This window comes from Lethenteron reissneri, chromosome 54 (genome assembly GCF_015708825.2).
Source record: "Lethenteron reissneri isolate LAM-NWPU_2019-01 chromosome 54, ASM1570882v1, whole genome shotgun sequence".
NCBI classification, from domain to species: Eukaryota; Metazoa; Chordata; class Hyperoartia; order Petromyzontiformes; family Petromyzontidae; genus Lethenteron; species Lethenteron reissneri.
In genome coordinates, this window is record NC_083832.1 from 11,955,557 (window position 1) to 11,977,314 (window position 21,758).

General features: G+C 55.5%; 1 protein-coding gene across 5 annotated transcripts in view; it reads right to left on the reverse strand.

The window, feature by feature from the left end:
- Positions 1-6,046: 6,046 nt before the first annotated feature.
- The window catches only part of LOC133356555 (sodium- and chloride-dependent creatine transporter 1-like), a 47,204-nt gene continuing 31,492 nt past the window's right edge, over positions 6,047-21,758 (reverse strand). For all 5 annotated transcript variants that reach the window (XM_061574132.1, XM_061574131.1, XM_061574127.1 and 2 more), the window contains 6 exons: positions 14,378-14,502; positions 10,834-10,904; positions 9,246-9,628; positions 8,854-8,913; positions 8,509-8,698; positions 6,047-7,421 (listed from right to left, as the gene is read on the reverse strand). In XM_061574132.1, coding sequence (XP_061430116.1) covers positions 7,311-7,421; positions 8,509-8,698; positions 8,854-8,913; positions 9,246-9,628; positions 10,834-10,904; positions 14,378-14,502 — 940 coding nt within the window. In that variant the 3' untranslated portion in view covers positions 6,047-7,310. The remainder of the gene's footprint in view (positions 7,422-8,508; positions 8,699-8,853; positions 8,914-9,245; positions 9,629-10,833; positions 10,905-14,377; positions 14,503-21,758) is intronic.

Sequence of the window (21,758 nt, forward strand, 5' to 3'; positions counted from 1 at the left end):
TGATGGTTGTGATGATGGTGTGTGTTATGATGATGTGATGGTGGTTGTGATGATGGCGTGTGTTATGATGATGTTATGATGGTTGTGATGGTGTGTGTTATGATGATGTTATGATGGTTGTGATGATGGTGTGTGTTATGATGATGTGATGGTGGTTGTGATGATGGTGTGTGTTATGATGATGATGTGATGGTTGTGATTATGGCGTGTGTTATGATGTGATAGTTGTGATTATGGTGTGTGTTATGATGATGTGATGGTTGTGATGATGGTGTGTGTTATGATGATGTGATTGTGGTTGTGATGATGGTGTGTTATGATGATGTGATGGTGGTTGTGATTATGGCGTGTTATGATGATGTGATGGTTGTGATGATGGTGTGTGTTATGATGATGTGATGGTGGTTGTGATTATGGCGTGTGTTATGATGATGTTATGATGGTTGTGATTATGGCGTGTGTTATGATGATGTGATGGTTGTGATTATGGTGTGTTATGATGATGTGATGATGGTTGTGATTATGGTGTGTTATGATGATGTGATGATGGTTGTGATTATGGCGTGTGTTATGATGATGTGATGGTGGTTGTGATTATGGTGTGTGTTATGATGATGTTATGATGGTTGTGATTATGGTGTTATGATGATGTGATGGTTGTGATTATGGCGTGTGTTATGATGTGATGGTTGTGATTATGGTGTGTGTTATGATGATGTGATGGTTGTGATGATGGTGTGTGTTATGATGATGTGATGATGGTTGTGATTATGGCGTGTGTTATGATGTGATGGTTGTGATTATGGTGTGTGTTATGATTATGTGATGGTTGTGATGATGGTGTGTGTTATGATGATGTGATGGTGGTTGTGATTATGGTGTGTTATGATGATGTGATGATGGTTGTGATTAAAATTATAATTATGAACGTATGTTGAACTTCTTTCGCACCGTACATAGCCAACCACAATTATGATGAATGCAACAAATATTATGTTCGTGATGACGATGGTAATGACGACGATGATGATGCTGACGATGACGTTGACGATGAGTGGGGTTGTACCCCATGATTTGCGAGCACCTGTCCACTGCAGACTGCAGAGCAGATATCCGGGCCTGCATCATCTGCAACACTCCTGTAACGATCGCACACAGCCTTGGATGAAGCAACAACAGATACACCTCCCCACTCCCCTCACCTCCTCACTCCCCTCACCCCTCACCTCCACTCACCCCTCACCTCCCCCGTCCCCTCACCTCCCCTCACCCCTCACCTCCCCTCACCCCTCACTTCCCCCCACCCCTCACCTCCCCCCACCCCTCACCTCACATAGAGACTCATATACAGTACTTACATACAGTCCCATTGACTCACATAGAGACCCATAAATGAAAATAGAGTCCCATTGACTCACATAGAGACCCATAAATGAAAAAAGAGTCCCATTGACTCACATACCTAATAAGTCCACGGCTGCTGTGCAGTGTTCGAGAGGCGGTTGCATATATGTGTGTACCTGATGCGGCGTGGTGCTGGCCACCCACCCGCCCGCGTGCCGTGCCGGCCTTCATAGGTGCTACTCGCTAACAGCACTTGCCCCGACAGTCTGTTACGGCTACACGGCAGATCTTTGTCTTTGTAAGTATACATGTACTGTATATACTGTATGTACAACCCCATTGGGCTCACCCTCCAGGGACTCAATTCCAGTGGCTTGGGCCAAGAGGTCCTCATGCCGATCGGACACCTGCAACACGGCCAGAGAGTTAAGGTCAGCTCGGGGTCACGTAAGTGTCGGGGTCACGTAAGGTCGGCTCGGGGTTACGCAAAGTCAGCTCGGGGTCGCGTAAGTGTCGAGGTCACGTAAGGTCAGCTCGGGGTTACGCAAGGTCAGCTCGGGGTCACGTGTTGGGGTTACGCAAGGTCAGCTCGGGGTTACGCAATGTCAGCTCGGGGTTACGCAAGGTCGGGTCGAGGCAGTGGTGAATCCAGGGGTGGGGGTCCCATGCAGCCCCCCCCCCATCCCCCCCCCTCCTTGGGAGGTTTCAAGATCCGCCTCTGTGCTCGCGACTCGGCGCCCAGCAGCGCCACCCCCTGGTGGCGAGCTGCGAGGCCGTGTCTGCCCCTCACCTCTCCCCCCTCACCTATCCCCCCCCTCACCTATCCCCCCCCCCTCACCTATCCCCCCCTCACACCTATCCCCCCCCCACCTATCCCCCCCTCACACCTATCCCCCCCTCACCTATCCCCCCCTCACACCTATCTCCCCCTCCCCTATCCCCCCCTCACCTCTCCCCCCTCACCTATCCCCCCTCACACCTATCCCCCCTCACCTATCCCCCCTCACCCCTATCCCCCCTCACACCTATCCCCCCTCCAACCTATCCCCCCCTCCCCTATCCCCCCCTCCCCTCTCCCCCCTCACCTATCCCCCCTCACCTATCCCCCCTCACACCTATCCCCCCTCACCTATCCCCCCCTCACACCTATCCCCCCTCACACCTATCCCTCCCTCACCTATCCCCCCCTCACACCTATCCCCCCCTCACCTATCCCCCCTCACCTATCCCCCCCTCACACCTATCCCCCCTCACACCTATCCCCCCTCACACCTATCCCCCCTCACCTATCCCCCCTCACCTATCCCCCCTCACCTATCCCCCCCTCACACCTATCCCCCCTCACACCTATCCCTCCCTCACCTATCCCCCCCTCTAACCTATCCCCCCCTCACCTATCCCCCCCTCACACCTATCCCCCCCCCCTCACCTATCCCCCCTCACCTATCCCCCCCTCACACCTATCCCCCCTCACACCTATCCCCCCTCACCTATCCCCCCTCACCTATCCCCCCTCACACCTATCCCCCCCCTCACCTATTCTCCCCCTCACACCTCACCTGTGCTCGCAACTCGGCGTCGAGCAGCGCCACCCCCTGGGCGAGCCGTGCGAGCTGCGAGGCCGTGTCGGCGCCCTGAAGCGCGCGGGTCGTGTAGCCGCGCACGTCAAACTCCTCGTGGGCAAAGTCGCGGTACGAGTCTGCGCAGAGATCACCACCGTCACCACCACCGCCGTCACCAACACCACCGTCACCACCACCACCGTCACCAACACCATCGTCACCACCGCCACCACTGTCAGAATCGTCACCACCACCACCCTAGTCACTACCACCATTGTCACCACCACCGTTGTCACCATCACCACCACCACCGCCACCACCACCATTGTCACCAACACCACCATCGTCACCATCGTCACCACCACCGCCACCACCACCGTCGCCAACACCGCCACCACCACCGTCACCGCCAACACTGTCACCATCGTCACCAACACCACCACCATCACCGCCACCACCGCCACCACCACCATCGTCACCACCACCACCGTCACCACCACCACCCTAGTCACTACCACCATTGTCACTACCACCGTTGTCACCATCACCACCACCACCGTAACGACCACCGCCGTTTTCGTCCTCGCCCACGAGCGGGGTCATCCGTGAGACACAACGCGTTGGGCAACAAAACAAAGCGGACAATTCCCTTCCACGCTGCAGAATCATGAGTTAGAAGTGGAGGAATCCGATGAGCTATGAAGCTCTATTTCTAATCGATCCAGGGGAGCCACTCTCTCGAGTCATGCTGCTTCAGGAGGGTCCTGCTGCTGCTGCTGCTTCTTCAGGAGGGTCCTGCTGCTGCACCTGCTGCTGCTTCAGGAGGGTCTTGCTGCTGCTCCTGCTGCTTCTTCAGGAGGGTCCTGCTGCTGCTCCTGCTGCTTCTTCAGGAGGGTCCTGCTGCTGCTCCTGCTGCTTCTTCAGGAGGGTCCTGCTCCTGCTGCTCCTGCTGCTGCTCCTGCTGCTGCTCCTGCTGCTGCTTCAGGAGGGTCCTGCTCCTGCTGCTCCTGCTGCTGCTCCTGCTGCTGCTCCTGCTGCTTCTTCAGGAGGGTCCTGCTCTTGCTGCTCCTGCTGCTGCTTCAGGAGGGTCCTGCTGCTGCTTCAGGAGGGTCGTCCTGCTGCTGCTACTGCTGCTTCAGGAGGGTCCTGCTGCTGCTCCTGCTGCATTTGGCTTTCACGTGAAGATGGAAACAGGAGCACTCGGGGCAAACCCCGGCGCGGAAGGGGGTGGGGGTGGTAACCATTCATCTCAATGAGGCGGGGTGGAGATTCGTCCACGCGTCGCTGTGCCGCCCTCTCCTGGCGCGCCGGGGGTGCGGCACCCTCCTCGACGCCGACGGGAGGAGGTTCACACCGCGTCTGTGTGATCCAACAACCCTCGCTGCTGCCCCCACAGTGCCGGGGGGTTACAAGCTGGTATTCGCATAGACACCACACGTCCATACCTCCACGTGGAACACATCTAAGCGCCATTGCTTCAACTCAAACAAACTGTGGACCGGTCTCGACATTCAGTGCCTCGTCAGCAGGATTCGCTTTGCCCGACTCTTGCTGCTGTAATTATTACGCACCAACGAAGGTTGTGCGGTTGATGGAATGTGTTAAAAGAACAGGTTTATATTTGATGTGGAGGAACAGATATGCGAAGGGCAGGGAACTGTTTGCTTTGTGTTGTCTTGCGTAGCCGTCACGGGTGGTTCTGCGCCAGACGATGGTTGTTGATGGAGCAAGGAGACCGCGGGTTGCTCCGTGTTCACGACGATGAGAGGGGCGAAGGGAACGCAGCACGGGACGGCGACGAGGAGGTGACGATGGCGGCGACCTCATCAGCGAGAGAGAATCCGTGAGAGTGAGCGGGGTGACTCGATCGGAAGTCATTGATGACATGACGTCATAACCCGTGTGGCGAGGGTGGTCAACTTACTGGCATCATGGGGAGGGCAGTAAGGGCAGCATCAATGGGGGCAGCATCAATGGGGGCAGCATCAATGGGGGCAGCATCAATGGGGGCAGCATCAATGGGGGCAGCATCAATGGGGGCAGCATCAATGGGGGCAGCATCAATGGGGGCAGCGCCGTGAGGTAAGAACAGTGAGGGCAGTAGTGAGGTCAGCGCCCTGAGGGCAGCAGTGACATCAGCTGTGAGGGCAGAACCTTGAGGGCAGGTGAGAGCATCAGTGAGAGCAGCGTGGTGAGGGCAGCATCAGCGTGGTGAGGGCAGCGCAGCAGGGAGGGCAGCGCAGCAGGGAGGGCAGCGCAGCAGGGAGGGCAGCGCAGCAGGGAGGGCAGCGCAGCAGGGAGGGCAGCGCAGCAGGGAGGGCAGCGCAGCAGGGAGGGCAGCGCGCATCACCATCGCTCAGGAGCCGCACTCCACCGCTCTGGGCCGGGGCCGCCGTCATCGCCGCCATCTCCCCTGTTCCGCGTGGCACCCACGTGACCCCCCCGGTCGTGACGTCACGAGTGTCAACACTCGCGGCATGACGTCATCGTCACCCACATCGTCAACAAAAGACAAAGGTCCCCCGCGTAGCCTTTAACAGTCGGGGGCAAGTGCCGTGAGCGAGGAGCAGCAGCAGCAGCGCCCGTGAAGGCCGCACGGCACTCGAGGGGGTGGGCGGCCGGCCCCACGCCCGGCCGCCTTTGTCTCCCCAGCGGCGAAGTTCACACGCGACCCGGGTTCATCGGGTTCGCAGTGCAGTCCGCTGACCACGACACCACCACCACCACCACTCGCCACAAAGTGGCGGTGACGTCACGACGGCGCCTGTGCCAGGCTACGTGCACGTTGAGGCCACGTGACGTGTCGAACGCCCGCTGGGCAGGAGGTCACGGGGCGGACCCAGCAGGTGCACGGTTCGCCTGAGATGAGTGGCCGATGCCACCACCTGTGCCCCCCCCCCCCCTGCTGTGCCAACATCACCACGTGACACCTGCAGTGCTGCAATGATGATGATGAGCACTGTCAGTCCAGACATCATCATCATCTCCGAGCCTCGCTGAAATCGATATTCGGAAGCCGCTATGCACTTTTACAACGACTGTAGATCGAAACCGCATTTATTTAGAACCTCCGATTAGCGCGGTTGGCTGCGTACGGTGCGAAAGAAGTTCAACACACAACCCGCATTGCGTTGGACTGCGTTCTTGCATCGATGGTTTATTGAAACGTCTCGTCACTCCACTCACTCTACAAGGGCGGCAAAATCACGAGCGATGTCAAAGTCTCCCGTGCCCAGAATCACCACGCGCATTGCGCGATCTTGATGAGCAGTTGCATCGAGCAGCACACACAGCTCCTCCACACGTCGAGAACTCCGTGGCCGTAAAACACACACACACTGGATCGATGCAATAGGTGGCGTTTCAGTGCCATGAAGAGGGGCCTGAAAAGTCGCCTGCTCTATTTATATTTTATTTTGAGGCCACGTGCAGTGAGTCATATTCACGAATGTGTTCGCTGTTGTTTGTGTTTGTGCACAGCTGCCAACTCAGCAGCAGCTGCTGCAGTAGCAGCATTTCTAAGTCAGTTGTGATTTATTTTGTAAAATCATCGTTCTTATTGATGTATCGATATATTTGTAGTTTCATCATCACCACTGTACTATTATTACTGCAATGTTTCCACAAGCATCATAATCATTGCAATCATCATCATCATCAGCAGCAGCAGCCACGACCAATCCACTGCTGGATGAAGCCCTCAGCCGTTGGTCGCCCCACAGCCTAGCCCGGTGGCAGCCTCGCCCGGCGCTGGTTGGTCCGGGCAGGCCGCCCTGGTTATTACTGCCGGGTCATGTCGACCAGAAATGAATCCGAGCCGTCCACTTCACCGCAGTGGACGTAACAAATGCCCCGAGGTGTTCTCAAAGCGAGGAACCGGCCGCACTGTGTGCCCAATTTGACAGATTAGAAAATTGACCACAATTAACTCTTTATTCTATCACCACTCGGTGTTACACACAGGAGCGCCCTCCTCCGTGAGAATGGCACCAACATGAAATCTACTAAATGATTGTCATTATTCATTGTTATTACTGATAACTGTAGGTCCCCTTTAATTGACGGACCCATCTAAGTAATGACTGCTGTGACCCCGCTAGGCGAGGGTTCACGCTGTGACCCCGCTAGGTGAGGGTTCACGCTGTGACCCCGCTAGGCGAGGGTTCACGTTGTGACCCCGCTAGGCGAGGGTTCACGCTGTGACCCCGCTAGGCGAGGGTTCACGCTGTGACCCCGCTAGGTGAGGGTTCACGCTGTGACCCCGCTAGGTGAGGGTTCACGCTGTGACCCCGCTAGGTGAGGGTTCACGCTGTGACCCCGCTAGGCGAGGGTTCACGCTGTGACCCCGCTAGGTGAGGGTTCACGCTGTGACCCCGCTAGGTGAGGGTTCACGCTGTGACCCCGCTAGGTGAGGGTTCCGCTCCAGTTGAGAGGCTGCATCTGGAGAAGCTCCCGCTCCAGGCTCCACTCGCGCGCTCGCTCGCTCCGCTCCATCTCCCAGCGCAGCTCCATCACCTGCACAGAACCCCCCCCCCCCCGCCCAGGTCACCCCACACATTACACACATTACCTGCCTGCCTGTGTGTCACCCTGTCTGTCTGTGTCACCCTGTCTGTGTGTGTCACCCTGTCTGTCTGTGTGTCGGGGAGCGGTGGTGTAGCGGTTAGCGCGCTGCGCTACGAACTCGGCTACCCGGGTTCGAATCCCGCTCACGGCCAACACCAGTGACGATTATCTGAAGCGGCCTTGGGCCTCCCCTAGGTCGACTCAGCCTTAAATGAGAACATGCCTACTGCGGTGGTAAACATCGCCACTCGGGAGCCAAAGGCGGCCGGGCGTGGTGCTGGCCACCGCCCCCCCCCCCCTTGTGCCATGTAGGCCTTCATAGGAGCACCTCTCTAACAGCACTTGCCCCCAATAGTCTGTTAAGGCTACACGGGGGACCTTCGTCTTGTTGTCTGTCTATGCATCTTCAGATCTGTGTGTCACCCTGCCCGTCTGTGTGTCACCCTGTCTGCCTGTGTGTCACCCTGTCTGTCTGTGTGTCACCCTGCCCGTCTGTGTGTCACCCTGTCTGCCTGTGTGTCACCCTGTCTGTGTGTCACCCTGTCTGTCTGTGTGTCACCCTGCCCGTCTGTGTGTCACCCTGTCTGCCTGTGTGTCACCCTGTCTGTCTGTGTGTCACCCTGTCTGTGTGTGTGTCACCCTGTCTGTGTGTCACCCTGCCCGTCTGTGTGTCACCCTGTCTGCCTGTGTGTCACCCTGTCTGTCTGTGTGTCACCCTGTCTGTCTGTGTGTCACCCTGTCTGTGTGTCACCCTGCCCGTCTGTGTGTCACCCTGTCCGCCTGTGTGTCACCCTGTCCGTCTGTATGTCACCCTGTCTGTGTGTCACCCTGCCGGTCTGTGTCTCCCTGTCCGTCTGTATGTCACCCTGTCTGTGTGTCACCCTGCCCGTCTGTGTCTCCCTGCCCGTCTGTGCGTCACCCTGTCTGTGTGTCACCCTGCCCGTCTGTCACCCTGTCTGTCTGTGTCACCCTGCCCGTCTGTGTGTCACCCTGTGCGTGTGCGTGTCCGCGCGTCCCTCTCGCTGGCGGCCCCCACCCTCTTGTTGTGGTCCCTCACGGCCCGGGAGGCCTCGTGCCTCTCCCGGCCGCGCTGCTCCTCCGCTCGGCGCTCGCAGCTCTCGGCGAGGGCGGCCTGGGCCCGCTCGCCCGCCCCCTCGCCCCTCGCCGACTCGCGCTGGGCCACGCGCTCACGCATCTGGGACTGGAGCCACTCGCGGATCTCCCTCCTGGAGGACCCCAGCGGCGCGGGGGGGGGGTGCCACAGAGACACCATTGAGATGTCGTCGGGGACACCAAAGAGTAAACTGTGGTGGTGAGGGTCACGTGGTGGTGATGGGGATCTCGCGAGGATCATGTGGTGATGGTGGTGGTCACGTGGTACCGGTATTCCTCCTTCTCCCCCGGCTCCCCGTACACCGGTCTCCTCCAGCCGCGATGCTGCCTGAATGGTAAATGGGAGTGAGCACGTAATCACTCACCTGCCCAGCTCACCTGCACCCCTACCCCCACACCTGTCCGCCTCACCAACCCCCCTACACCTGCCCCCCTAACCCCCCTCCCTCACTGATCCCCCTTACTTGCCCTCTTCACCAGCCCCCCACAAACCCACCCCCCTCACCTGCCCACGTTACCTGGTCCCTTCCCCGCACCCCACACCTGCCCCCTTCACTTACCCCCCCTCACCTGCCGCCCCTCTGCCCCCCCCCCCTCACCTGGCCCCCTCCCTCACCTGCCCCCCCCCCTCACCTGCCGCCTCTCTGCCCCCCCCCTCACCTGTCGTGCTCGCGTCTCTTCCAGCAGGTGGCGCGCTGCTCGTTGTGCGCGTGCGCGTCCCGCGTCTCCAGCATCACGGTGCGCCGCACCACCCACGGGGGCCTCAGGGGGTTCAGGCGGGGTCCCAGCCCGGGGGGGGGCCCCGTGGGGGGCACGGCTGGGACCACGGCGGGGGGCACTTCGCGGGGGACTCGCGGACGCGGAACCCCGCGGCTCGCTGTCGGCACCGGAGGCATCGCGAGACTGAGGGGCTTAGGGGGCTCGGAAGATTTGGGCGACCTTTTGGTGGCTTTGGGGGGCTCGGGTCCCATCAACATGAGCAGGGGGGGCCCGGGGGCTGGCAGGGCGAGGGGGCCACGAGGGGACTCCATCTGCGGGCACGACTGGGGACGAGAGGGCGGGGGGGGGGGGAACAAAGGCGGCCGGGCGTGATGCTGGCCATCATAGGTGCTGCTTTCTTAACACACTTGCCCCATGTCTATTAACGCTATACAGTGGATCTTTGCCTTTATTCGATGCTCATGATGAATGGTTGTCATGATTATGTTGATGGCGGTGATGATGATGGTAGCTATGATCATGGTAGCGATGATGATAATGGTGGCCATGAGAACGATAACGATGGAGATGATTGTGTTGATGCTTATGACAGTGGAGCTGCGGTTGCTGCTGATGACGCTGCTGATGATGCGAACAATTGTAACATTGGAACTCTCGCTCTTGGAGCACACCTGTCAACCCATTATCAGTGTCCGATCTTATTGCAGACCAATTCAGACCTTCTTGGTCACCCCGTGCCCTTATAAATCTCAATCCTACAAAGTTCCATCACAAGAGAAAAACAAATAGACAATAAAATTGCCCGTATTGAAACGGCTGTGCGCCGTATGGACCTGAAAACTCGATTTCTCTGTACAAGAATACGGGGTGAACCGTGCGGGTCGACAGCTTTGTTGGAGGATGGCCCTCTTCCTGAGGAGGCGCTGCGTGTCACAGGCAGGTAGAGGGCGGTGAGTGCCGCTGCTGCTCTGTGTGTCATTCTGATTTAAGGGGTTAGCGGTGTCATCCTTCGAATTGTGAACATTGTGAGCAGGACTCCGCCGCCACGCGGTGGCCTGCCACTCACTCCCACTGACGCCGCGAGTGAGGACGGCGCCGAGTAGTCCTGTACGGATTCGAACCGCTGGGATACGCCATCGCCTGCTGACCATGATGGTGGTGACTATGCGTGGCGCCACACCTCCTCACCACGCCTCCTCACCACCACACCTCACCACGCCTCCTCACTCCTCACCACGCCTCCTCACCACACCTCACCGCGCCTCACCACGCCTCCTCACCACCACACCTCACCACGCCTCCTCACTCCTCACCACACCTCACCGCGCCTCACCACGCCTCCTCACCACCACACCTCACCACACCTCCTCACCACGCCTCCTCACCACGCCTCCTCACCACCACATCTCCTCACCACGCCTCACCACGCCTCCTCACCACACCTCACCACACCTCCTCACCACGCCCCCTCACCACGCCTCCTCACCACACCTCACCACACCTCACCACGCCTCCTGACCACGCTCACCTGCACGGCTCCTGCAAGCCACGGGAGGCGCCGCGTCTCTTCGCCTGATGACCTCACCTGGAGGGACGGGGCTAGTGGGGGTGGGGGTGGTAGGGGGGGTGGTGGTGGGGGTGGTGGTGGGGGTGGTGGGGTGGTGGTGGGGGGGGTGGTGGTGGGGGGGTGGTGGTGGGGGGGTGGTGGTAGGGGGGTGGTGGTAGGGGGGGTGGTGGGGGGGTGCATTTGGTTAGCGCGCTGCGCCGCGAACCCGGCGACCCGAGTTCGCCTCACGCTCGCGGCCTACATCAGTGGCAGTGATTATCTGCACCGGTCCTGGGGGCCTCCGGTAGGTCGCCTCAGCCTCAAGCGAACACCTGGTGTGGTGTGAAAATGTCAGCAGTGGGGAGACAAAGACGGCCGGACGTGGAGCCGGCCACCACCCCCCGCACCGTTTCGGCGTCACCAGCTGCCCCCTCACAGCACTTGCCCAATGAGGGAGGAGGAGGGTTTTGCCTGCGGGGATCTTTGTCTTTGTGGTGGAGATAATCCCAACGTGGAATCCACAAAACCCACGTGACATAGAAGAAAAGCCACAAAAACAAGAAAAACGCGACGTCCTGTCACCAGGGCGGATGCTTGACACGTGGTAGAACAACGTCCGATATGAAGAAGCCGCAGGAGCTCTCTATGCACTTTTTAAATCTGGTTTGAAAACGAATTTGTTTAACACAGCTGTTGTGTGTGTGTGTGTTTAGTTTGTTGTCCTTCCCACGCAACTCCGACTAGCACGTTAGGCTACGTACGGTGCGAAAGAAGTTCAACATAAGTACATACAAAGGCCAAATGCGTAAAATGGCCAGCAATAAAGAGCATTTATATCAGAGTTGTAATGCAGAAGAATTAACAAGGTTGTTATTCTTATTAAGAGAATGTGGGGGGTGGGGGGAATTACAAAGTGGGGCAGTACGAGCAAAGAAGCAGAGAGATAAGTGTTGTGACCTGCAGTGTGGTGAGTGGGTGAGTGTGTTGTGACCTGCAGTGTGGTGAGTGGGTGAGTGTGTTGTGACCTGCAGTGTGGTGAGTGAGTGAGTGTTGTTGTGACCTGCAGTGTGGTGAGTGGGTGAGTGTGTTGTTGAGACCTGCAGTGTGGTGAGTGGGTGAGTGTGTTGTGAGCTGCAGTGTGGTGAGTGGGTGAGTGTGTTGTTGAGACCTGCAGTGTGGTGAGTGGGTGAGTGTGTTGTGACCTGCAGTGTGGTGAGTGGGTGAGTGTGTTGTTGAGACCTGCAGTGTGGTGAGTGGGTGAGTGTGTTGTGACCTGCAGTGTGGTGAGTGGGTGAGTGTTGTTGTGACCTGCAGTGTGGTGAGTGGGTGAGTGTGTTGTTGTGACCTGCAGTGTGGTGAGTGGGTGAGTGTGTTGTTGAGACCTGCAGTGTGGTGAGTGGGTGAGTGTGTTGTGACCTGCAGTGTGGTGAGTGGGTGAGTGTGTTGTTGAGACCTGCAGTGTGGTGAGTGGGTGAGTGTGTTGTGACCTGCAGTGTGGTGAGTGGGTGAGTGTTGTTGAGACCTGCAGTGTGGTGAGTGGGTGAGTGTGTTGTGACCTGCAGTGTGGTGAGTGGGTGAGTGTGTTGTTGAGACCTGCAGTGTGGTGAGTGGGTGAGTGTGTTGTGACCTGCAGTGTGGTGAGTGGGTGAGTGTGTTGTTGTGACCTGCAGTGTGGTGAGTGGGTGAGTGTGTTGTTGTGACCTGCAGTGTGGTGAGTGGGTGAGTGTGTTGTGACCTGCAGTGTGGTGAGTGGGTGAGTGTGTTGTTGTGACCTGCAGTGTGGTGAGTGGGTGAGTGTGTTGTAACCTGCAATGTGGTGAGTGGGTGAGTGTGTTGTGACCTGCAGTGTGGTGAGTGGGTGAGTGTGTTGTGACCTGCAGTGTGGTGAGTGGGTGAGTGTGTTGTAACCTGCAATGTGGTGAGTGGGTGAGTGTGTTGTGACCTGCAGTGTGGTGAGTGGGTGAGTGTTGTTGTGACCTGCAGTGTGGTGAGTGGGGAGTGTGTTGTGACCTGCAGTGTGGTGAGTGGGTGAGTGTGTTGTAACCTGCAATGTGGTGAGTGGGTGAGTGTGTTGTGACCTGCAGTGTGGTGAGTGGGGAGTGTGTTGTGACCTGCAGTGTGGTGAGTGGGGAGTGTGTTGTGACCTGCAGTGTGGTGAGTGGGTGAGTGTTGATGTGACCTGCAGTGTGGTGAGTGGGTGAGTGTTGTTGTGACCTGCAGTGTGGTGAGTGGGTGAGTGTGTTGTGACCTGCAGTGTGGTGAGTGGGTGAGTGTGTTGTTGTGACCTGCAGTGTGGTGAGTGGGTGAGTGTGTTGTGACCTGCAGTGTGGTGAGTCGGTGAGTGTTGTTGTAACCTGCAATGTGGTGAGTGGGTGAGTGTGTTGTGACCTGCAGTGTGGTGAGTGGGTGAGTGTTGTTGTAACCTGCAATGTGGTGAGTGGGTGAGTGTGTTGTTGTGACCTGCAGTGTGGTGAGTGGGTGAGTGTTGATATGACCTGCAGTGTGGTGAGTGGGTGAGTGTTGTTGTAACCTGCAATGTGGTGAGTGGGTGAGTGTGTTGTGACCTGCAGTGTGGTGAGTGGGTGAGTGTGTTGTGGTGACCTGCAGTGTGGTGAGTGCGTGAGTGTGTTGTGACCTGCAGTGTGTTGAGTGGGTGAGTGTGTTGTTGTGACCTGCAGTGTGGTGAGTGGGTGAGTGTGTTGATGTGACCTGCAGTGTGGTGAGTGGGTGAGTGTGTTGTGACCTGCAGTGTGGTGAGTGGGTGAGTGTGTTGTGGTGACCTGCAGTGTGGTGAGTGGGTGAGTGTGTTGTGACCTGCAGTGTGGTGAGTGGGTGAGTGTGTTGTTGTGACCTGCAGTGTGGTGAGTGGGTGAGTGTGTTGTGACCTGCAGTGTGGTGAGTGGGTGAGTGTGTTGTTGTGACCTGCAGTGTGGTGAGTGGGTGAGTGTGTTGTGACCTGCAGTGTGGTGAGTGGGTGAGTGTGTTGTGGTGACCTGCAGTGTGGTGAGTGGGTGAGTGTGTTGTGACCTGCAGTGTGGTGAGTGGGTGAGTGTGTTGTTGTGACCTGCAGTGTGGTGAGTGGGTGAGTGTGTTGTGACCTGCAGTGTGGTGAGTGGGTGAGTGTGTTGTTGTGACCTGCAGTGTGGTGAGTGGGTGAGTGTGTTGTGACCTGCAGTGTGGTGATTACACGAAGCAGCGAGTGGTTGGTACAGACCGAGTCCTCAACACGGGTGGAGGAATGAACGAGTGGAGTTCACGGGAACAGCGACCATGGCGGTGGCAGCAGCAGCAGTAGCAGCGATAGAAGAGTGACAGGGAGGCGAGTGATGGCGTGGGAGGCAGGTGACGGTGACGGTGCACGGTGTGCACGGTGCAGGTGACGGTGTGCGGGTGACGGTGTGTGGGTGACGGTGTGCGGGTGACGGTGTGCGGGTGACGGTGTGTGGGTGACGGTGTGTGGGTGACGGTGTGCACGGTGCAGGTGTGTGGGTGACGGTGTGTGGGTCCAGGTGATGTTGGGACCTACCTGTCGCGTCAAGTCGCGCGCTCCGCGTGTACCACAGCTGCTGATGGTGTTTATCGTGGTGGTGGTGCTGATGGTGGTGCTGATAGAGATGGGCAAGGTTTGCACTCTGCGTGAGGCCATGGTCTCTACACACGAGAACCAATTCACGCAACTCAACAACACAATCTAACAACTACTCAACTCAACAACACAATCTAACAACTACTCAACTCAACAACACAATCTAACAACTACTCAACTCAACAAAACAATCTAACAACTGCTCAACTCAACAACACAATCTAACAACTACTCAACTCAACAACACAATCTAACAACTGCTCAACTCAACAACACAATCTAACAACTACTCAACTCAACAACACAATCTAACAACTACTCAACTCAACAACACAATCTAACAACTACTCAACTCAACAACACAATCTAACAACTACTCAACTCAACAACACAATCTAACAACTACTCAACTCAACAACACAATCTAATAACTACTCAACGCTTAACGACACAAATACACAAAACGTAACTACTCAGCAACTACACGACACTTATCTACAAACTACACAACACTTAACAGCAACACAACACTTAATAACACAACACTTAGCAACAACAACTCCACCACCACCACTGATGCCACAACAACAACTCAGATTGACAACCACAGTGGGTGAGGTGGTGGTGAGTGAGGCGATGACAACGATGATGATGGAGTTGATGATGATGGAGTTGATGATGATGGAGTTGATGATGATGTTGATGATGGTGGTGGTGATGTTTATGTTTATGATGGTAGTGATGATGGTCATTATTGTTATAGTGATGTTGATAATAATGCTGATGTTGATGGTGGTGATGATATTAATGTTGTTGATTATAGTGATGTTGATGTCAATGATGTGGATAACGTTGGTGCTGGTGATGTTAACGATGTTGGTGGTGATATTAATGTTTTAATAGTGATGTTGATGTCAATTATGTACGTTGATGGTGGTGATGTTAACAATATTGGTGGTGGTGATGTTAACGATGTTCGTGGTGGTGGTGGTGATGTTAACGATGTTAACGATGTTGATGTAAACGATGTTGATTGATGGTGGTGGTGATGTTAACGATGTTAACGATGTTGATGTAAACGATGTTGATTGATGGTGGTGGTGATGTTAACGATGTTAACGATGTTGATTGATGATGGTGCCTCACGCAGGCAGCAGCGGGGTGGCCCGTGGAGTCGCCATCGCCGCCTCCTCTCGGAGCCCGCGGGGGGTGCCGGTTGCCAGGGACGCGGACTGGATGGGGGGGGGGTCGGTGTGCCGGTGTGTCATTGTGTCAGTGTGTGTCAGTGTGTGTCATTTCACTCGTGTGTGTGTGTGTGTCAGTGTGTGCCGGTGTGTGTCATTGTGTCAGTGTGTGTCATTTCACTCGTGTGTGTGTGTCAGTGTGTGCCGGTGTGTTATTGTGTCAGTGTGTGTCATTGTGTCAGTGTGTGTCATTTCACTCGTGTGTGTGTGTGTCAGTGTGTGCCGGTGTGTCATTGTGTCAGTGTGTGTCAGTGTGTGTCATTTCACTCGTGTGTGTGTGTCAGTGTGTGTCATTGTGTCAGTGTGTGTCAGTGTGTGTCATTTCACTCGTGTGTGTGTGTGTGTCAGTGTGTGCCGGTGTGTCATTGTGTCAGTGTGTGGCAGTGTGTGTCATTTCACTCGTGTGTGTGTGTGTCAGTGTGTGTCATTTCACTCGTGTGTGTGTGTGTCAGTGTGTGTCATTTCACTCGTGTGTGTGTGTGTCAGTGTGTGCCGGTGTGTGTCATTGTGTCAGTGTGTGTCATTTCACTCGTGTGTGTGTGTGTCAGTGTGTGCCGGTGTGTCATTGTGTCAGTGTGTGTCAGTGTGTGTCATTTCACTCGTGTGTGTGTGTGTGTCAGTGTGTGCCGGTGTGTGTCATTGTGTCAGTGTGTGTCAGTGTGTGTCATTTCACTCGTGTGTGTGTGTGTGTCAGTGTGTGCCGGTGTGTCATTGTGTCAGTGTGTGTCAGTGTGTGTCATTTCACTCGTGTGTGTGTGTGTCAGTGTGTGCCGGTGTGTGTTATTGTGTCAGTGTGTGTCAGTGTGTGTCATTTCACTCGTGTGTGTGTGTGTCGGTGTGTGCCGGTGTGTGTCATTGTGTCAGTGTGTGTCAGTGTGTGTCATTTCACTCGTGTGTGTGTGTGTCAGTGTGTGCCGGTGTGTTATTGTGTCAGTGTGTGTCAGTGTGTGTCATTTCACTCGTGTGAGTGTGTCAGTGTGTGCCGGTGTGTGTTATTGTGTCAGTGTGTGTCAGTGTGTGTCATTTCACTCGTGTGTGTGTGTGTCAGTGTGTGCCGGTGTGTGTCATTGTGTCAGTGTGTGTCAGTGTGTGTCATTTCACTCGTGTGAGTGTGTCAGTGTGTGCCGGTGTGTGTTATTGTGTCAGTGTGTGTCATTTCACTCGTGTGTGTGTGTGTCGGTGTGTGCCGGTGTGTGTCATTGTGTCAGTGTGTGTCAGTGTGTGTCATTTCACTCGTGTGTGTGTGTGTCAGTGTGTGCCGGTGTGTTATTGTGTCAGTGTGTGTCCGTGTGTGTCAGTGTGTGTCATTTCACTCGTGTGTGTGTGTGTCGGTGTGTGCCGGTGTGTGTCATTGTGTCAGTGTGTGTCAGTGTGTGTCAGTGTGTGTCATTTCACTCGTGTGTGTGTGTGTCGGTGTGTGCCGGTGTGTGTCATTGTGTCAGTGTGTGTCAGTGTGTGTCATTTCACTCGTGTGTGTGTGTGTCAGTGTGTGCCGGTGTGTGTTATTGTGTCAGTGTGTGTCAGTGTGTGTCATTTCACTCGTGTGTGTGTGTGTGTCAGTGTGTGCCGGTGTGTGTCATTGTGTCAGTGTGTGTCAGTGTGTGTCATTTCACTCGTGTGTGTGTGTGTGTCAGTGTGTGCCGGTGTGTGTCATTGTGTCAGTGTGTGTCAGTGTGTGTCATTTCACTCGTGTGTGTGTGTGTCGGTATGTGCCGGTGTGTGTCATTGTGTCAGTGTGTGTCATTTCACTCGTGTGTGTGTGTGTGTCGGTGTGTGTCAGTGTGTTTAATTTCACTCGGGTGTGTGTGTCAGTGTGTGTCAGTGTGTCAGTGTGTGTCATTTCATTCGTGTGTGTGTCGGTGTGTGTCAGTGTGTTTAATTTCACTCGGGTGTGTGTGTCGGTGTGTGTCAGTGTGTCAGTGTGTGTCATTTCATTCGTGTGTGTGTGTCGGTGTGTGTCAGTATGTCAAGTGTGTTTCATTTCATTCGTGTGTGTGTGTGTCAGTGTGTCAGTGTGTGTCAGTGTGTTTCATTTCATTCGTGTGTGTGTGTCGGTGTGTGTCAGTGTGTTTAATTTTACTCGGGTGTGTGTGTCAGTGTGTGTCAGTGTGTAAGTGTGTGTCATTTCATTCGTGTGTGTGTGTCGGTGTGTGTCAGTGTGTTTAATTTCACTCGGGTGTGTGTGTGTCGGAGTGTATCATTGTGTCAGTGTGTGTCAGTGTGTTTCATTTCACTCGTGTGTGTGTGTCGGTGTGTTTCATTGTGTCAGTGTGTGTCAGTGTGTTTCATTTCACTCGTGTGTGTGTCGGTGTGTGTCAATGTGTCAGTGTGTGTCAGTGTGTTTCATTTCACTCGGGTGTGTGTGTGTCGGTGTGTGCCGGAGGCTCCGGGGGGACAGGCGTCTATGACGTCTCCTGGCCAAACCCCATCTGGCGGAGCCAGGAGATTGAATCTTTACCCTCGGGGATCCTCCAGAAACAACAAAAAGCCACTACGTGTGGCCACGTGGAATGTCCGAACGCTCACTGCGGAGGAAAGGCTGCCACTCCTCTATCGGGATCTTGACCGGTACCGCCTGGATCTCTGTGACATTCAGAATGTTCGGTGGACCGCCTCTGGCTCCTGCCACCATGAGGAGTGGACAGTCTTCTACTCGGGGCAGGAGACTGCCAAACAACAGGGTGTGACTCTGAACAAAATAATGAAGGGGACGTGGGAGCGTGGCGGTGAGGTGTCGAAAGCTGTAAGCCCCAGGCTACTTTGGGCTCGCCTTCCCATCAACCAGAAGCGAGGAGTGGTGATGAGTCAGATGCCTTCTATGACCTCCTGTCACAGGTGCTGGCTAAAGTGGCCCCTCGGGAAACAGTCATCTTGTTGGGTGACTTCAATCCCCGAGTTGGTCATGATGATGGCACCTGGTCTGGAGTGATTGGAAGGCATGGGCCAGATCAGCTTAATAACAACGGTAGGAGGCTGCTAGATTTATGTGCAGCCCATGGGCTTGTAATTACCAACACGCTGTTCCGGCATTGGCGCATCCACACGACATCATGGATGCATGCCGGGTCTAAGCAAGAACATCTGCTGGACTACATAGTGACGGACCAGCGGATGCGAGCCCATGTCCTTGACACCAGGACATACCGTGGAGCTGATCTGCCCTCTGACCATCGACTTGTCATCTGTAAGATTCGCCTGCCATTCTTCCACTCCGGTGGTGGGTGTACACCCAGGACCCCATTCCAACCTAATGTGGCCTGGTCTGAGCTAGCTGATGGAAGTTGCAAGCGAGAATTTCATCATCGCTTGCGGCTGGAGTTGGCATCGTTCCCCACTCCTGATGTCGAGGGTAAATGGGCGAGGTGTAGGACTGTGACTCATGCAGCTGCAATGGCTGCTTTGGGTACGCGGTCCAGACCTCCCCAGAGACCCTGGCTGACAGAGGAGGTGTTCAGGATGGTTGAGAAAAAGCGACAGGCCCACTCTAATTGGCTACAGCATCCCACGTCAGAGAATGAGGAGGCTTACCGCAACCTTCGCTCGGAGGTTCGGAGAGCCGTGAGGCGCTGCAAGGATGGGTGGTGGAAAGAACGGTGATCCAATCTCCGACCCCCAGGAACAGGTTTGCAGATTTGCTAAGCATGTCTGTGAGATCCTGGGGGAGGGGGGAATCCCTCAGTCTGGAAAACATCATGGGACAAAGTGGGGATGACCCTGCTGAGGCTGTGGTGCCTCAAATATTGGAGGAAGTCACCCCCCGTGAGTGGCTGGCTGAGGTGCCATCCATTGAGGAAGTACTGAAGGCGATCCAGAGTCTGAGACCAGGAAAGGCACCCGGCAGAGATGATGCTGAGGGAGGGTGGCGTTTGTGCGCAGACTGCCCTACATGACATCATAACAACAGTCTGGACCACTGGACGGGTCCCGCAGGATTTGAAGGATGCCCTGGTGGTCCCCCTCTTTAATAAGTGAGACCGCACAGACTGTAACAACTACAGGGGCAGCTCACTCCTCAGTGTACCGGAAAAGGTCCTGGCAAGGATTATTCAACATCGCCTTGCTAGGCACGCTGAGGAGAGGCTTGCGAAGCCCCAATGCGGTTTCAGGAAAGGGTGGTCCTGCACAGATGCCATATTTTCTGTCCGTCTGCTACAGCAGAGGTGTAGGGAATTCCAACATGACCTACATCTCTGCTTCATTGACCTGGTCAAAGCCGATGATACCATCAATAGGCCTGGGCTCTGGGTTGTTTTTCGTGCTTTCGGAGTCCCTGACCCTCTGCTCACGCTCATTAAGGACCTTCATGATGGTGAGCAGGCCCGAGTAAAACTACGTGGCCGGGAGTCAGAGCCATTCCCTGTACACCTTGGGGTGCGACAGGGATGTCCTCTAGCTACAACATTATTTAACATCTATTTCGACCACATAGTTCGTGAAGCCTTCAGTAGCTGCACCGGAGGAATTTCCATTTGGTACAGATACAATGGGAAGCTGATCGATGCCCGGGTGCGGTCAAAGGATGACTCCCTATTGGTCAACCACGTTATGTATGCGGACGACCTGGTAATTACGGTTCATTCAGAGGAGGAGTTGGAGGCGCTGCTGCTGAAACTGGAGTGTGCCACTAAAAGGTGGGGCCTTACCATCAGCCCCACCAAAACGAAGCACCTGCCTGGGTATTTTGTACCATCGGACACTCCACCCCCACAACTCCCAATCGGTGATGGGGTAGGTGTGGAGAAAGTGGAGAGTTTTACATACCTGGGCAGTGTGCTCATGACCGGCTCCGGTTTAACAGCAGTTGGTCTCACTCCGAATCAGTCGAGCGGCATTATCTTTTCATCGGTTGTGTAACGCTGCGTGGAAGCTACCTGGTCTGTCGCTCTGCACGAAGCTTCGGGTCTTCTCGGCCACAGTCATTCCCTCCCTTCTCTACGCTTGCGAAACGTGGACCCCCCTCATGGAACATCTTCGCCAGTTAGTAACATTTAGGCTGTCCTGCCTACGAGGAGGTTCGTGAAGGACGCTACTGGGCAGTTGGAGGCAGTCGCCCTCCAACAACAACAGAGGGCGGAGGAGCGACGCTCACAACGAGCGAAACGTCGGGTGGCTAAAGCACAGCAAGTTGGCACAGTAGGGGGCACAGGTGGTGCATCAGCCAGTCATCTCGGTCAGTCGACCCGTGGCACCTGGGTCTGCCCCGTGACCTCCTGCCAGCAGGCGTTCGACACTTCACGTGGCCTCAAGGTGCACATGGGCTGGCACAAGTGTCGTGGTGACGTCACCGCCATTTAGTGGCGAATGGCGGTTGTTGTTGTCATTGTGCCAGTGTGTCAGTATGTTTCATTTTATTCAGGTGTGTCGGTGTCATTGTGCTCGTCACTCGTGCGTGCGTGTGTGTGTCAGGCAGTACTGTGTGTGTGTGTGCGTGTCAGGCAGTACTGTGTGTGTGTGCGTCAGGCAGTACTGTGTGTGTGTGCGTCAGGCAGTACTGTGTGTGTGTGTGTCAGGCAGGACTGTGTGTGTGTGTGTCAGGCAGTACTGTGTGTGTGTGTCAGGCAGTACTGTGTGTGTGTGTCAGGCAGTACTGTGTGTGTGTGTCAGGCAGTACTGTGTGTGTCAGGCAGCACTGTGTGTGTGTCAGGCAGTACTGTGTGTGTCAGGCAGCACTGTGTGTGTGTGTGTTAGGCAGTACTGTGTGTGTGTCAGGCAGTACTGTGTGTGTGTGTGTCAGGCAGTACTGTGTGTGTGTCAGGCAGTACTGTGTGTGTGCGTCAGGCAGTACTGTGTGTGTGTGCGTCAGGCAGTACTGTGTGTGTGTGTGCGTGTCAGGCAGTACTGTGTGTGTGTGCGTCAGGCAGTACTGTGTGTGTGTGCATCAGGCAGTACTGTGTGTGTCAGGCAGTACTGTGTGTGTCAGGCAGTACTGTGTGTGTGTGTGCGTGTCAGGCAGTACTGTGTGTGTGTGTGCGTCAGGCAGTACTGTGTGTGTGTGTGTCAGGCAGTACTGTGTGTGTCAGGCAGTACTGTGTGTGTGTGTCAGGCAGTACTGTGTGTGTGTCAGGCAGTACTGTGTG